General features: G+C 52.9%; 7 protein-coding genes across 7 annotated transcripts; 2 read left to right on the top strand and 5 right to left on the bottom strand.

Annotated features, from left to right (window-relative positions):
• Window positions 1-3,446: 3,446 nt before the first annotated feature.
• BDZ99DRAFT_491278 (non-hemolytic phospholipase C precursor) lies at window positions 3,447-5,436 on the bottom strand (the record flags this gene model as incomplete). The annotated part of the gene is made up of 3 exons (XM_033723099.1): window positions 3,447-4,981; window positions 5,037-5,238; window positions 5,305-5,436. 3 exons carry the CDS (start codon window positions 5,434-5,436, stop codon window positions 3,447-3,449), a joined length of 1,869 nt encoding a protein of 622 aa, XP_033571293.1.
• Window positions 5,437-5,921: 485 nt separating this feature from the next.
• BDZ99DRAFT_525918 (uncharacterized protein) lies at window positions 5,922-7,873 on the top strand (the record flags this gene model as incomplete). Its single annotated transcript, XM_033726078.1, has 2 exons — window positions 5,922-6,696; window positions 6,744-7,873. The coding sequence occupies 2 exons, from the start codon at window positions 5,922-5,924 to the stop codon at window positions 7,871-7,873; spliced, it is 1,905 nt and encodes a 634-aa protein (XP_033571294.1).
• On the bottom strand, window positions 7,523-9,771 carry BDZ99DRAFT_575554 (neutral amino acid permease; the record flags this gene model as incomplete). Its single annotated transcript, XM_033728484.1, has 7 exons — window positions 7,523-7,977; window positions 8,079-8,833; window positions 8,903-9,106; window positions 9,174-9,297; window positions 9,359-9,409; window positions 9,471-9,521; window positions 9,579-9,771. 7 exons carry the CDS (start codon window positions 9,769-9,771, stop codon window positions 7,931-7,933), a joined length of 1,425 nt encoding a protein of 474 aa, XP_033571295.1. The 3' UTR covers window positions 7,523-7,930.
• A 494-nt stretch (window positions 9,772-10,265) lies between these two features.
• Window positions 10,266-11,712, bottom strand: BDZ99DRAFT_155243 (chitin deacetylase 1). Its single transcript, XM_033712827.1, has 4 exons — window positions 11,491-11,712; window positions 11,243-11,442; window positions 11,044-11,194; window positions 10,266-10,987 (listed from the first exon to the last, which is right to left on the bottom strand). The coding sequence occupies exons 1-4, from the start codon at window positions 11,534-11,536 to the stop codon at window positions 10,395-10,397; spliced, it is 990 nt and encodes a 329-aa protein (XP_033571296.1). The 5' UTR covers window positions 11,537-11,712; the 3' UTR covers window positions 10,266-10,394.
• Window positions 11,633-13,823, top strand: BDZ99DRAFT_502727 (amidase signature enzyme). The gene is made up of 5 exons (XM_033723913.1): window positions 11,633-12,057; window positions 12,107-12,351; window positions 12,404-13,191; window positions 13,253-13,479; window positions 13,534-13,823. Exons 1-5 carry the CDS (start codon window positions 11,889-11,891, stop codon window positions 13,728-13,730), a joined length of 1,626 nt encoding a protein of 541 aa, XP_033571297.1. The 5' UTR covers window positions 11,633-11,888; the 3' UTR covers window positions 13,731-13,823.
• On the bottom strand, window positions 13,680-14,932 carry BDZ99DRAFT_545617 (NAD(P)-binding protein). The gene has a single exon (XM_033726853.1). The coding sequence runs from the start codon at window positions 14,804-14,806 to the stop codon at window positions 13,853-13,855; it is 954 nt and encodes a 317-aa protein (XP_033571298.1). The 5' UTR covers window positions 14,807-14,932; the 3' UTR covers window positions 13,680-13,852.
• Window positions 14,933-15,024: 92 nt separating this feature from the next.
• BDZ99DRAFT_155294 (uncharacterized protein) lies at window positions 15,025-15,475 on the bottom strand. Its single transcript, XM_033712828.1, has one exon. It carries the CDS (start codon window positions 15,394-15,396, stop codon window positions 15,139-15,141), a length of 258 nt encoding a protein of 85 aa, XP_033571299.1. The 5' UTR covers window positions 15,397-15,475; the 3' UTR covers window positions 15,025-15,138.

Below are 15,475 nucleotides of genomic sequence, written 5' to 3' on the forward strand. Positions count from 1 at the left end.
AATGTTCCTCAAACCATAACTGGATTACGAATTTCGCAATCGTTAATATTTTGCCTTGTACTCGCGGTTGGCCCTTTCCCTGCCCACTTAGGCACGGGCACGAAGTGCGCCACTATGAATGTTTCGAAACGAAAGTTCATCATGAGCGGTCCTTACGATCCTTTAGACCTCGGAGTTGAGCACTGGGCAATCTGAAACCCGTCCCGCGCCCGAATATCTGAATAGTCCATCAATTTTCGAGTCATCAGGAGCGTCAAGTTCCAGCTCCGCAGCCCGACCACGAGGCATTGAACTACCACTGCCCCGATGTGACTCTTCTCTTCACCAATGCGGCTATTCGAAGGGAATGTACCTTCAAAAGCAAACAAATTGGAGACCGTGCAAAACGTTTCAATTCCAGCGCTTCGCGTCTTTGGCTCATCGCAGCAAACGAAACTGAGTCTGTAACGATCATGAGGGAAGAACCCAAATCTCTCTAAGGAATTTCATATGCCGGTGGTAGCTCAGGACTTCAAAAGGTTGCTCATCATGTATGCTCAGGCCTCCCATCGGCCACTTCACATTCCTTTTGAGTCAACGCAGCGGTTTTGTTTGAAACTGCGGTAATAACAAACCAACGCAATGATCAATTACTGGGAGAGCGAACATCCTGCAATGCTCTTCGACGCTAGAAGGTTACTCATGACCCTCCCCTCGACCTCCTACCGGCCATTTCACGCCCTGAAGGCTCAACTCAATAAATGAAGCCTCGACGCAACAAATAAAAGCCCAACGCATCAAATAAAGACTCAACGCAACAAACGAAAGTGAAACCGCCATGGTGACTGGCACAGTAAAAGGCTCATCGCGAAGCCAAGAATTAGGGGGACTGCGGAGTATATAAGGACTGGCTCTGACGGGCAGGACTTCTTCTCCATCCACCTACAACCTTCAACACTACTGCAACTTCAACGCGAAATTTGCACGAACGAGCTCACATTCACCTCTGCCGACATTTCTCGGAACCGAAAACATCCTCTCAGCTGGCAAACAAGTAAGAGAAGCTACTACTTTCTACAGTACGGAGTATTTTTTTCTAACGAAATCGCAGGTCCACAGTCTACATCAACCATACCAACTCCTCAAGATGTCCGCAGAAGCCTCGAATAGCGGCCCGCACCCTTGCTTCGGGAGAGTCGGCTGCGACAACGACTGCGACCACGACAACCAATGCTGCGTTGAATGGAACACATTCATTTGCTGCCGGGCTCCAGTCATCATCCATCGCTGCAAAGAATGGAAGGCTTACGGCGGAGATGGCTCAAAGTTCACCCATGCTTGTGGCGACAATGTCCGTCAATACCACCTGTGGAAAAAGCAAAAGATCCACCGCCATTACTGCAGACCAGAAGGCTGTGTCCACATGAAATCATTCCAGGCCCAGGCGGAACGTGATAAGGGAGCGATGGAATTGTACATGTTGGCGATAAAGGCGGCGCAGCAGCCTGACCGGGAGGTATCGGAGGAAGATTTCTGAGGGGGTTGGAAGAGCAGATAAATTGGCTACCCTTTAGATGTCACATGGCCTTCCATACCCTGTTTCTTCATCCCCTTCCACATCCCCATTTTCTCAAACCCCCAGATGCCTCCATGTATGCCCATTAGTTTCTATCTGGCGTTCCATAATACCCCAACCTTCCCAATCTCGCTGAACATTTCATGCATGTAAATACTTAGCACAGCAGATGAAATGGACTGTGCAACGATCACGGAGGAAGGCATAATATCCCACAAGTCATTTCATACTTCGGTGGTAATTCAGGACTCCAAAAGATTGCTTTTGACCCCCTGCTCCGCATTTCCCTTGAGTGAATACCGTGACTTAACTTGAAACTAGGATATAAATCAGTCAACACATTAAGTCATTACTGTGAAAACCAGCATCCTGCGATGTTCTCCGACACTGAGAAGCTGCTCGTGACCCTCGCCTCTACCTCTAACCGACCAGTTCACGCCCCTGAAGACTCAGCGCAAGAAACAAAGATGAAACTGTCAAGATCACGAGCAATAGCGTAGACTCATGTGGAGGCCAAGGCGTAAGAAGGCCATAGGGTATAAAAGGATGGATTCCGACAGTAGAAACGTTCTCATCATCAACCTACCATTCCCATCGGTCTACCATCCTTACCGGTCTACCATCCTCAACACTGCAGCAACGAGAAACCAAACCTGTACGAACGAGCTCAAATTCAACGATACGCACACCTATGCTTTCACAAGACAACACCGGGCAACTGACTCCGTAAACCGACAACCCCAGCACCAGTAAGAAACAAGACCGATCACTTGGAACGTATTTCGATCTAACAGAATAGCAGATCCGAATTGTTCACCAATCACACCTGCACCCCTATCCTCCAAGATGGCACAGAGCCATGCTGGCCCAATATGGGTAGTGACTGGTCCTAATACCCCATTAGACCACAATCGCGTACCCATACTTACTTACGATGGCACATATCCGTTGTGTGCAAGATTTGAGATACAGTGGGCATGCGGGTGCCGCCAGTTCTACGGATATTATCGTTGCCCCACCTACAACAGCTGGAAATTGAAGCATAGCCAAGAAAAACACAGTTGTACCGACGACATCCACACATTCAAATATATGTTGTGGTTCCCCAACAACCCTGCGACACGTGGATGTGGCGGAAATGCGGCGACAGATTGTCCATGTAGAACCGGACTAAATCCAAGGGATACGTGTACGGCGTCCCATGAACTGTTTCAGCATTACGCGTTAGAGGAGACGGAAGCGATTAAGCGCGCATGGGACCTGCCATTGGAAGGCGATGCACTGTTACACTATTACGAGGTAGAGGAGGCGAGAACGCGGCAGCGATTGAGCGCGCATTGAGCCTGCCAGTGGAAACGGGACCGCCTCCTGGAACTTAGTGGATTCGGATACCCCTTCGATCTCATACTGTCTTCCCTATCCTATTTCTTATCTCCTTCCACTTCGCAATTTCCTCAAACCCCCGAATGGCCCCATGTATTTCCTTATCTTTCTATCCGGCGTTCCATAGTGCCCCAACTCTTCCCAGTCTTTGTTTTTCCAATCACTCCTTACCCCTTTTCCTAACTTCCTACGGAAACCTGTACTATACCCCTCTTTCTTTCATGTATATTAGATCATCCCTGCTTCCATGCAGTCAATCGGAGAATTACGCCAGCACACATTACGGCTAGTTCGCAGCGATGGCAAGGGAATGCTTGAATAGACTATACCCACACACTACGACCGCAGATATTGAAACGTGACGAAAGAACAGAAAGAAAACGGCGAGGAGAACATTCACGACAAGATAACTGCCGCTTCAAGTCAGTCCGACAGGACTCTAAACGCCAGAAAACATCACACCAGGAACGGGTACAAGGAAAATGAGTAAAAGCTTACAACAACACACTCAATCCCGATACGTAACACTGAACAGCTCGAACCCAAACCCGCCCTTCCCCTCAAATCCTATCCTCCCGTCCTTGGTGAGGCTAATTGATCTACCATCACCAGTCCGGATAGCATACCCAAGCCCATTCCCTAGATCCGTGAATCTCAACTTCTGCGCCTCCGCTACTCCTTTCACTAACCTCAACCCTTTCCCGATAAACAGCCCATCCACAGCGCTACTAACCGTGAAAACATCCGACGCGGGTGCGTCCTGATGCACGACCCACCGCTGCGCCTTTTTCTCATGTTTAGCGGACGCCCGCGATACACCGACTCGCCCATCTTTATTCGTAACAGCCCACCCGAAAGCTTCGAAAACGAGATAGCGCCCCTCGGTAAGCTGGCCGCGGACTTTCTTGAAGCCTTCTTCGGAGACCAGCGACTCCTTTTCGGTTTGCTGCCCATACGGCACCGGTGGACGGTTCTCGGGGAACTTGGCTTCGCATTTGGCGTAGCCGTCATACCGGCCCCAGAAATCCTTGCTCGGGGCGTCTGCTTCAGGTATCTCAGGCAATGAGAAATCCGGGTGCAAGAAGTCGAACGCGTTTAGTAAGTCTGACATATGTTCTCGTCGCCAATGGGGAACTTGGTCGGAGGTCACATTGAACCCCTTTGTCTCAAGCCACTGCTCCACAAACTTAATCTGCGAGATGTGGTCCGCGTGCTCGGTGAAGACGTGGCCGCCGCGCGTCCAGGGTGAGACGATGTAGAAGGGCACTCGAAAGCCGGGACCGGTATAGACGTCGCCGAGATTGCCGTACGGGTCTTTCATCCATTCGCCTTGGGTGTTTTCAGGGGAGTGGTAGGGCGTCACGTGATCGCCCCAGCCGCCGGTCTCGTCATAGGAGATTATGAGGACTGTGTCGTTGTAGGAGGCGCCTTTGGTGACGGCATCGACCACTTTTTTCTGTAACCAGGCGCCGTCTTTGGGCTGGTAGGGTGGGTGCTCGCTTAGTTGTTCAGGGCCGATGATATACGACACTTGAGGTAATGTGCCGGCCGCAGCGCTAACATAAAACGCGTCGAGGGAGTGGAGAAAGGAGACGCCGCGGGTGGAGAGCGGTTGCCATGGGAGGGCAGTTTGGTACTGCCAGAACCACGCGAAGGGGTTATCGTCGAAGTTGTTGCGGTCTTGGTAGACTTGCCAGGAGACGCCGGCGTCTTGGTAGTATTCCGGGGCGGTTTTCCATTTCAGGGGGTAGCAGTTTAGATGATCGCCTTCGCAGCCAGGAGTTTCGTTGTTGTCGATGGTTGGGCCGCCTTGGTCGGGGGTTTGGGGAGAACCGGGAGCATTGATGGAGCCGCTTACCCAGGCGACGCGATTAGGGTTGGTCATTGCTATGACGGATTCCTGATACATGTCTGCGACTGTCCAGCCTTCTGCAATGCCAAAATGAACTGGAATCTCGTCCCGCCTAAAGTGGCCCCAGCTCCATGGGGTGTTGTTAAGTGCCCAGAGATTATTGAGACCTCCATTTAGGGCGCCCTGGTTTTCTGATAGGGCCTCAGTCATGGTCGGAAATTAGATGAAATCGAGGAGACGTCTCACCATGCCATCCATTCTCTCCAGCAACCATACACTGAGAAGCTTCAGGCCAGCTACCACCGAGATGGTTCAGATACCACGGGAGGAGATGATCCGTGTTATCCGAGAGCGAGCTATCAACATCTTGGTACCATACGGGACGACCGGCATTAACTTGAACATTGGGATCAGAGTAACCCCGTATGCCAGCCATTGAGCCAAAGTACTGGCAGATATTTAGCTACAGATTTAGATCACGTGACATTCACCAAAAGTATTAGAAATCACTTACGTGATCAAAAGCACGATTCTCCTGCATGAACAAGACCACATGATTCACATCTTTCAGAGATCCAGTGAGCGGGATTGATGGGTGTCCCACGTTGAAGGCGGGAGGCGGGGTGTTGGAGACTTGAGGCAACATGAGAACCACGAAAATGAAGATGATGATCGCAGAAGCTGCGACGAGCAAACGCCTTCGCCAGTGCGCAAAAGAAGAGGTAGATGTGGGCTCCATCGTGGCTCTCTATCACGGCCGATTCGCGTCGTGCATGCTGTAGCGGCGTGACACGGTTGGCACGGCGTCGAGGTCGCACAAGACCGGCAGCCTGCGGAAGATGGATGATGAGGCTGCGAGTGGGGAGTTTGCTTTGTTAAACGTGTTGAAATACATGTAGTGGTACCATGTCAACGAGTCGAGGACGAAAGAGGTTGGAAGAGTGCTGATGCCATGGTTTCGATATCGATGCACGTCGATAGGTGACGCGGCCAATAAGGGAAGGCGTATTACCCCGTGGTTGAGTTGCCTCGCCACACAATGACGGCCTGATCCCACTAATACGACCACGCTTCTTGTGTCTGGCTTCTCATATGAGAAGTCTATGAACCCCATGGATGGAGAGCAGAGGAATGGAGATGCGAAGGCGGAGCCATCCTGCGCTCGGTTCAGAAGACGTCCCCGTTCCTGGCTCCTCGACGCCCTCTCACCAGCCTACTGAAGGTATTTCATCCTACAAGGCATACTTTGCCAGGAGCATCATTGCACTGCTCTTCTTCTTGGCAGCGCTTGTTACTTATCTCAATTATGGATATCAGAGTCCACAGGCTCCATCCTTGGAGGGTTCTATTGAGGCGTCTCGAGAGTACCGACGACCACTGGACCTGGTCTTGAATCCCCAGGCTCACCAATCACGACCTCCAAAGACGCAGTATCACAATTGGACGGCGACCTCTGCAATCAGACGACCTGATGGTGTCGCCAAGAGAGTATATCTCATCAACGGCCTATTCCCAGGACCAACACTGGAGGCACGATCCGGCGACACTTTCATCATTCGCGTCGAAAACGCGCTAAAAGACGAAGGACTGTCTATCCATTGGCATGGACTGCATATGCGAGATCACGTCGAATACGATGGCGCTATTGGAATGACCCAGTGCCCAATCTCACCTGGATCGACGTTCACGTACACCATCCCGGTTTCTGGCCAGCACGGCACGTTTTGGTATCATGCTCACGAACAAGTTCAGCGAGCAGATGGACTTTATGGAGCTTTGATTGTGCACGAGCCTGTAGACGTAGAAATAGCTATCAGTTATTCGTACGATGAAGATCGTGTGCTTATGATTGGTGATTGGTACCATCGTCCTGCTGAGGATGTGCTCAAGTGGTACATGCGAGCGGGTATGTGTATTTAAACATGGATACTAGCTCCAAGCTAACGGCCTCAGGGTCCTATGGCATGGAGCCTGTCCCAGACTCCCTTCTCGTCAATGGTCTTGGCGCATACAATTGCTCACTCGCTGTCCCTGCTCGGCCTGTTGACTGCATATCGATTCTCCCAGAGCATTCTCCATTCATTACCACAAATAGTTCAAAGCGGTATCGATATCGAGTAATCAATACGGGATCACTCGCAGGTATCAATCTACGCTTTTCTGGAGCTTCTGTGACGCCCATCACCGTCGACGGCGGCCGTCCGGTCGAAATTCAAGGTCCCGCTCGCGGAGTAGGGGTCCTACACTCCGGAGAGCGAGTAGACGTATTGATATCATGGCGACCAACCAATAAAAAACAAGCCACCCTCGAAATAACTCTAGACGACGACAGCTTCAGATACCCCAATCTCGCCCTCGCCCCAACCCACATCTTCCTAGTCCTCGTCTCCACAGACTCCTCGAAACTAGAAACAGTAAATCGCCCTTCCCAACGCGTCAAACCCACAACCAACATCCAACTCCTAAATTCCACCACCCTCCCTACCTCCCTTCCACGCCACGCCGACCTCACCCTAGTCGTCTACACGACCACCCTCAAACTCTCCCGGCTCTCAAACGTACCTCACGGCTTCATGAACCACACAAGCTACAAACCCCAATCCGATCCCCCCTACCCCCTCATATCCCTCGACCGTTCCCAATGGGACTCCAACCAATTCGTTCCCTTCATCCCCCTCTCCCCCGCCCCTCAAACTATCAACCTCATCATCAACAACCTCGACGACGGCGGCCACCCCTTCCACCTCCACGGCCACGATTTCTGGGTCTTGTCAACATACGCCGCAGATCTCGATACCACTATGTCCTACGGAAGCTATAACCCGTTCGACGGATCTGAGCCGCCTGGGGGAGCGTTTAATCTAGTGAATCCGGTCAAGAAAGACACGGTCTTTATATCTAGGAGGGGTTACGTGGTACTCAGATTTATGGCGGACAATCCAGGGATATGGATGCTGCACTGCCATCTACTATGGCATCAGGCGAGCGGAATGGCGATGGGTTTACACATCGACAAAAACGAGGACTGGGTGGACGAAGCACGTGCGAACCGTAGCCGCGAGCTGTGTAGAGGCAAGCGTTAATCGTGGTCTATTACTCTATCGTCTCTATTTGATCTAGACTATCAGGTACGAGAGATTCTAGTGAGCGATCGAGTTCGAGTTGTCGGCGCACGCGAAAGCGGAACCTATGCGCAAAATCAGCAATCCATCTCCCACAATCCCCAACACAAAAACCACCTAGTATCGAAAGGGGGCAACAGAAAAGGAAGAAAAAGGAGTAACTCACCAACCGACCCATTAGCATACGCCGCCTTAATCTCCATCACCGTCCCATACGTCCCGCCCACACACAAGAAAGCCCCAATCGCAATCATCAAGAAATGCAGGTAGTACGCCGCCATCTTCGCCACCCCGCCCCGCCTCCAGCTCCCGTGGTCGTGGATCCACAACCACCCGGGCAGCATAATCGCCAGCGGCGCAAAGCAGATGCTCCCCGTCAGCGCGAGCAGATAACTAAAGATCGGGATCGCCTCGGCCAGGATGAACGAGAGCGAGGCGAGCCCAAACGTGCACGAGAGCCAGACGGACCAGTGCACGACCGTGTTGGCTTGGAGGTGCTTGCTGTTGCGCAGGATCCGCACGAAGAGGTACTTGGAGGCGACGTGCAGGTACAAGCACGCAGACACAATGAGTCCTACGAGGCCGATGCCGTAGGCGACTTTCTTGATCACGGGGCCCGCGGAGCCGAGGGAGGGGTTGGACACCCACTTGCCGCACCACTTGTACACGACGAGGGAGAAGGAGAGGTAGGCGGCGTTGACGATGGCCATGCAGGTGAAGAGGGCTTTGCGGTAGTCTTTTGGCTGGCGCATTTCCGAGATTACGGGCAGGAAGGCGGAGGTCCCGGCGGAGGAGACGAAGATAGTGGCGGAGGCGGTCATGCCGGCGACGAAGGTTGGGTGCGCGATTGCGTGGTAGCCGAAATCGTAGGGGCCGGATGAGGGGGCGGAGGCGGGTCGGTCACGAGTTGTGACGCCGATGCTGGGATGAGTGTGAGTGAGGATCTTTGGAGGAGAGTGACAGGGGGTATGGTGGTGGAAAGTAGCTTACACGACAATGAGCACAGCGGTGAAGATCGAGGCGAAGCCAGCCCATGTCAGCCAGCCGACTTTGTGGAATGTCCGTACTGAAGCAGTAGCCATGACAACAACTGTGGCTAGGAAGGACCACCAGACTGAGCAGGCGGCGTGGGTCGAGAGAGCGTTGAGGCCGATTGAGACACCTAAAATGCCAGAGCCGGTGCAGAGGACGTAGCTGAAAGAAAGACCATTATCAGTATGCGTCATGGAAGCAAGGTCCCGGGAGGAATGGAGGAACTCACGCGATGATGAATAGGCCGCCAGTCAATTCCTTGAGTACCGGACCCCCGAGCACTCTCGCCATGTCGGCAATACTGTGGCAACCTGGGTGGCTGTTTCGGAAGTCGCCTTGGACAACAGCGGTATCTGCATTATGCTTATCAGTCTCGAGTACTCGTGAAAAGTTGGTGGTTAAAGTAGTACTCACATGTATTCAGCGCTCCCCATCCAATCACGCTTAATGCACCACCAACAGCACCTGTTCACAACATCAGTTCTAGATCCCCTCCAACCTCGAATGTGGAAAGGTGATGTCGTACCAAGAGAGTACATAGCAGATGGGATACCCAGGACACCGGTCGCGAAGATAACTACCACATATTGTCAGCTAGCCGATCACGCTTGGAATTGCGGTTCGGTCAACGCACCCTTCAAAAAGATCACACTCGCCCTCACCCATCCCACAGTCCTAAAGTTCACACCATCCGTATTCTTCTTGAAGACCTCATGCGCATCATCATCATCAAACACCACGGCCTCAGAGTCGCCAATGGCATACTCCTTGGAGTGAGTAGGGGAGCTGGGCGCAGCGGACTGGATTGCACTTTTCTCGTCGGCCATCTTGAGTGCCAATAGCTTAGAATGAAGGATGAACTGAGAGTGCGAACGTAAAGTCGAAAGGTAGAGGAGCCCCACAACGAATATATAGAGATCGTCCTCGCACCTCTCAGTCCCAAGCGGATGGTTTAGGTATTTCATTCCTGTGGCTAGCAGGCCTGGCCCTCCCACGCTGGGGCTTCGGCATCATCGTCAGGGTACCGCGTCGTACAATCGTGCTCGCTGTCCATACAATGTCTGAGAAGACATCGGGATGGCATACATGCTTCCGACAGGAAAAAACCGCGTCGTGAATTCGGCAGATGTGCTTATCTTTGGCAGCGTGAGTGCAGTCACAATAGGCGCGGGAGCACCCCGGGAAACATGTGGGAACCGGCGATCGACACGGTAGCTCAGCGGCCGGCTAGTGGCGTATGGTGTTTGGTGCAGCGGCAGCCCTGGTAGTCTCGATAAGCTAGCGTTGATATGTCAGGCACTAGGTATAAAAGTTCCCGATGGTTGTGAGAGCACTGAGGTGTATCCCAAAGTGCTTTTCAGCCTTGTGGTACATATTTTAGGTGTTATTGGTCGAGGTATACCTCTCGTCTGGGCTTGAACATGTACTCATCGCTTTTATGAGATCTACATCATGCGCCGCCAGCCCGACTACCAGGTTTGTACGGAAATTTTGCCCTATAGTGCTTCGCGATGTCTCGCCTTGTAGTCACCCAGACCCCTTCTTTCTCCGAAACATACTTTAAAAAGTTCCGCAGCGCCTCTGCTCTCCCCGGCTTTCCCAAGATGCGAGAGTGCATCGGCACATTCATCATCTTTCCGCCCTCGCGATATAGCATATCAAACGTGCTCTCCAAGTAGCTTTCATAGGTTTGTCCTGCAGATGTCATGAAACCTGGAGCCATGTGGAACTTGCCATCATTGCAGTCGTAATTATATGGCACGAGTAGCATGCCCTCACGCTGGGCTTCTGGTAGCTCTGCTTCCCACAGTAAATCGATCCAATAAGGCACGTCGTCGTTGTAGCATTCGGAGGAGTAGAGGAGGGGCGTGCCCATCTCTTTGAAGACAATTGGGGCGAGTGCGTGGGTTTGAGGGGTGCCGCGACCGAAGTAAAAGCCTACGGGCATCTCTCCAGTCGCGGCTTTGAGTGCGAGGCAGGTGTCCTTGATGTATTTCTTGTCGTCTTCGAGGCTATAATCCCAGAATTCGAGCCAGCGGAGGCCTGGATAGCATACGATGAGCTTGAGTATGGTGATGATGGGAAGAGAATTAATATACCATGCGCCGCGATCTCATGTCCCTCTCGTATGCACGCCTTGGCGAATTTTGGACTCCTCTCCATTGCATGTGCAATAGCGTATATCGTAATCTGCCATCCGAATTCTTTGAACAGCCTCATGATTCTCCTGCAGCCAACTCGGCTCCCATACTGTGGCCCGAGTCAGTCCCACTTCACAGGATTGAGGGTCGGCAATACCTCAAAATCCTGTTCCGCATTGAGATAACGCGCGCCGGTTTTGATACCTCCAGATGTACCTTTCTCCCACAAATAAGGTTCGGAGTACTCATCGCCATCAGCAATGTTGCGTTCGCCGCCTTCCTCGTAGTTCAGGATGAAGGAAATCGCGATGCGCGCGCCATTGGGCCATTCGCAGTCGTGGGATTCTTCGCCGAAGCCTATCTTCAATTAGCGATGCAATTGATAGTTTTGATGAAGCAATTGACCTTCGAAATCACGGGGCAGCTGCAGAGATTCTTCGGTATGGACCATGGTGAGGGGACTGAGACGAGACCTTGAAGGCTGTGAAATGGAGATGCATGCTTACCCTACCTAGATTCTACTCTATGCACACTGCCTGGACTAATGCCGATGACCATCACGTCAACACACTGCAGGGGTTCAAAGACTGCCTGCGATTGTGGGGTGTGAGTGGAGAGGAGTGGAGGGACCAGATCGGGAGCAGCCTTCCGAATTCGAAGCTCTCATCATCGGCATCTCTTGACCGACGAACTCTCTCCACACTCCAATTGTCAGCAACCGACGGTGTCAGACACCCACTCTGGCAGATGGAGGTCCTCGTATCTTGGGAGACTCCCAATATGGAGTCATTTCAGCCTCAACCATGTCTGTCCATTCCCTGGTCGCCAGGCAAGGCAATCCTGTTACCCACGATGTCTTGAACGAGACCTTGGCAACTTTGGGCGTCACTATCAAGGATGAAGAGAAGGAAGATTATAGGAAGCTGCTTGCAGTGTTCCATGACTCGGCGGTGGAGTTGATGGATATGCCTGGTAAGACCGACGCGTGGTGGTAGCTCTCGAAGTACTGACAATTTTTCAGATTATGAGCCCTCCGTCGACCTAGAGCGATTCCCACGAGAAAACGTACACTTCCCTAAGCCAGAAGAGAACAAACATGGAGCATGGGCGTGGAAGGCGGATATACAGGACAAGAAGCCATCGCTGCGGACTGCAACGAGCACACCTGAGCTGCTGAAAGGGAAGACCGTGGTGTTGAAGGACAACATTGGAGTCAAGGATGTGCCGATGCTCATGGGGACGAATTTTGTCAAGGACTACGTTCCAGTAGGCTCTCATATGCACTACTTCTGGATTGTCACTGATTTGAATCCTCTAGAGCACCGATGCCACCGTCGTAACCCGCGTCCTCGAAGCCGGCGGCCATATCACCGGAAAAGCGGTCTGCGAGAACCTCTGCCACAGCGCCACCTCCCACTCAGCAGCCACCGGGTCCGTCCAGAACCCCTTCGCCCATGGATACAGCAGTGGTGGAAGCTCGAGTGGATGCGGGGTGCTTGTTGCATTGGGCGAGGCCGACATGGGCATTGGGGCAGACCAGGGAGGCAGCGTACGGATACCAGCGTGCAATTGTGGTCTTGTGGGCTTCAAACCAACGTTTGGCCTGATACCGTATACGGGCTGTGGCAGCAATGAGCCTACGAACGATCATTTGGGGCCTATGACGCGTACGGTGCTTGAGAACGCTTTCCTGCTGCAGGTAATATCTGGCAACGACAACATAGACGATCGGGGATTTGCAGCACCAAGCCCTCAGCTTATTCCGAAGTACGGGACAGACCTGGAGAAATTGGCTACACCGGTGGATATTTCCAAAATGCGGATTGGCATAATTGCCGAGTCCCTGACGATGGCAGTCCTTGATCCACGCGTTAAAGCTACGTTTGAGCGCGCCGCGGCGTCCCTCAAGAGTTTAGGTGCTCAAGTAGAAGAAGTCAGCGTCCCAATGCACAAAACAGGCCCCGCGATCTGGACCGGAGTCAGCAAATACGCTGGCTTCCTGAATAAAACCGTCGGTCCTTTTGGCAGACGAGGGCACCAAATGGTGGAGCTTAACGCCAAATTCAACGCCATGAAGCAGGAAAACTTCGATGAAGCCTACGTATCGTAAGCTGCCCTTTCTCATCAGCAGCACTCCAAGGTTTGGTCGCGCTAACGTTTGCGAAAGAACCAAGAACATCTACCTGAATGGTGAATATGCGCGCAAGAATTTCCCAACCCTAACGTCAAAAGCAACGAATCTGTCTCGCAAGCTCCGCGACGCGTATGACATTGCGTTACAGGACTACGATGTCTTGATTACGCCCACTCTGCCTTACATCGCCACGAGCCACTGTGAGCCAGATGCTACTCCACTCCAGCAAATCGCGAAACAAGTCGGCTTAGTCAGCAACAGTGAGTTCTTGGAGCATATATTCTGGCGCTATTGGTGACTGACACGTTCGACAGCATGTCAATTCAATCAAACCGGACACCCGGCGCTCACGCTACCAATTGGAATGCTAGAGATTCACGAGGGGCCACTGAAGGGGTCCGGCACGAAATTACCCGTTGGGATGCAGATCGTTGGCAAGTGGTGGACCGAGGAGACGATACTGAAGGTTGCGTACGCGTGGGAGAATGCTAATGACTGGAAAAAGATGTAAAGGGCGACGGCATCAATCTCCAACACAAACAACAAAGATCAGGAATATATTTGTCTTGCAGTATACTCGCTACCTCAACCGTCAAACACCGACCTTTCCCAAAAAAGCCCCATGAACTCCAATCAAGCAAGCATCTCTTTAATAGTCTCCTCCAGCCTCTTCGGCACCTTCCCGGCCTCCCTCAACATATCCTCCAACAACGGCTGCTCAACCTCACACTCCCCCGCCTCCAACGCCGCATACGTGCTACTCCACCACCTCACCGCGTCCCCCTCCCGTCCCCGCTCCTCCACATAATACCGCTCATACTCCCCCCTCCCCACCACCTTCAACCCTATCTTCCTCCCCTTCACGCTCCCCACCACCCCCGCAACCTCCTCCAGCGTCAACGCCCTGCGCTGTGACAGATAGCACATCCTCCCCGCCCACTCCTCCCTCGGCGCCGCCAAAATCGCCGCCGTGCAGAACGCCATATCCGCGATGCTCGTCCAGCTAATCTTCCCGTCGCCCGCCACGACAATCTCAGCCCTGTCGTCGTGCTCGGGCTCGTAGTACCCGAGGTAGAGCGGCCAGGACTCACTGTACAGGCCCTCGCGGACGCTCGTGTAGCTGATGTCCGTTAGCGAGGCGAGGTAGGCTTCGGTGCGCAGGTGGGCCGTCATGACGCTGGCGAGGGACGTGTCCATGGGCGTTCCCGCCTTGAACCCAAATGCTAGACTGCTGTAGTAAATGTGCTGCACGCCGGCTTTGCGCGCGGCGTCAATGGCGGCCATGTGGTGGGCTTCGCGGCCCTGGCCTGGGGGCGCCGCGTTGAAGTCCATGGAGATGCGCGGGGAGGAGACGAGGAAGAGGGCGGTGCAGCCGGCGAAGGCGGACACCATGCTGGCGGGGGAGTCGTAGGTCATGGGGCGGATTGTGGCGCCTTTTGCGGCGAGGGGGGCGAATTGAGGGGATAGGGGGTCCGAGGACGTGCATATCACCAGGTCAGAGGGAGGGATGATGCTGTTGAAGTCTGAGAGGAGGGAGGAGATGACGGCGGAGCCGAGTTTGCCGGTTGCGGAGGTTAAAGCGAGCATTTTTGTGGCGCAATTTGGTGTATCTTGGGGCAGAATGGGAGGTTGGTCGGGTATAAGTTGGGATTTGTAGGGGGCGTTCTAGATATATAAATGTGGAGTAGATCATTGGTTGCTTACGTAGTGGGGAATGACGGTGCTCGGAGGTAATACGGATTTAACCTAATGATGCGCCAGAAGACTCTGTACAGTATGGTTATAGGCTTTGAGCGTTTGCGTAAAGGACGAGCTTAATTACCACCCCCCTATTCTCTCCGCATCACCCCCCTTTTCTCTTCCTGCCACCCCCCCTACATCTAGCCTAGCGCCGGCCCGTATTAATGTTGTTCCACCAATCATATCCACTCACTATTTGTGCTCAATAAGGAATTTACATCAACTGCGCACTCGTAATGCATTAACACCACGTCCTCTACATCACCACCCTCACCGCCATGCCGCTCCGGCCGCCCCCCTGGGGCCGCCATGCATCCGTAGATGAGGGCATGAAGTCCGTCAACAATTGGGCAAAGAAGGAAGGATACGCGATCGTCAAATACAACAATAAAATGGACAAGCGCACTCCACCTCAGGTGCGGAAGGTGCTTGTTCATTGCGATTGTGCGGGTATATACAAGCCGGCCAACAGGAAGAAGAACACCCGTACAAAGAAGTCCAATTGCCTTATGAAAG

Source organism: Mytilinidion resinicola (genome assembly GCF_010093595.1).
Source record: "Mytilinidion resinicola strain CBS 304.34 unplaced genomic scaffold BDZ99scaffold_23, whole genome shotgun sequence".
NCBI lineage: Eukaryota > Fungi > Ascomycota > Dothideomycetes > Mytilinidiales > Mytilinidiaceae > Mytilinidion > Mytilinidion resinicola.

Coding starts and splice junctions, on each gene's coding strand:
- BDZ99DRAFT_545617 (XM_033726853.1), bottom strand. CDS start 14,806: ATGCTCGCTTTAACCTCCGCAACCGGCAAACTCGGCTCCGCCGTCATC.
- BDZ99DRAFT_502727 (XM_033723913.1), top strand. CDS start 11,889: ATGTCTGTCCATTCCCTGGTCGCCAGGCAAGGCAATCCTGTTACCCAC. Junction 13,192..13,252: donor TTCGATGAAGCCTACGTATC/GTAAGCTGCCCT, acceptor CGTTTGCGAAAG/AACCAAGAACATCTACCTGA. Junction 13,480..13,533: donor AGTCGGCTTAGTCAGCAACA/GTGAGTTCTTGG, acceptor CACGTTCGACAG/CATGTCAATTCAATCAAACC.
- BDZ99DRAFT_155243 (XM_033712827.1), bottom strand. CDS start 11,536: ATGGTCCATACCGAAGAATCTCTGCAGCTGCCCCGTGATTTCGAAG. Junction 11,443..11,490: donor GCTGCCCCGTGATTTCGAAG/GTCAATTGCTTC, acceptor AATTGAAGATAG/GCTTCGGCGAAGAATCCCAC. Junction 10,988..11,043: donor ACATGAGATCGCGGCGCATG/GTATATTAATTC, acceptor TATGCTATCCAG/GCCTCCGCTGGCTCGAATTC.
- BDZ99DRAFT_155294 (XM_033712828.1), bottom strand. CDS start 15,396: ATGAACAAGCACCTTCCGCACCTGAGGTGGAGTGCGCTTGTCCATTTT.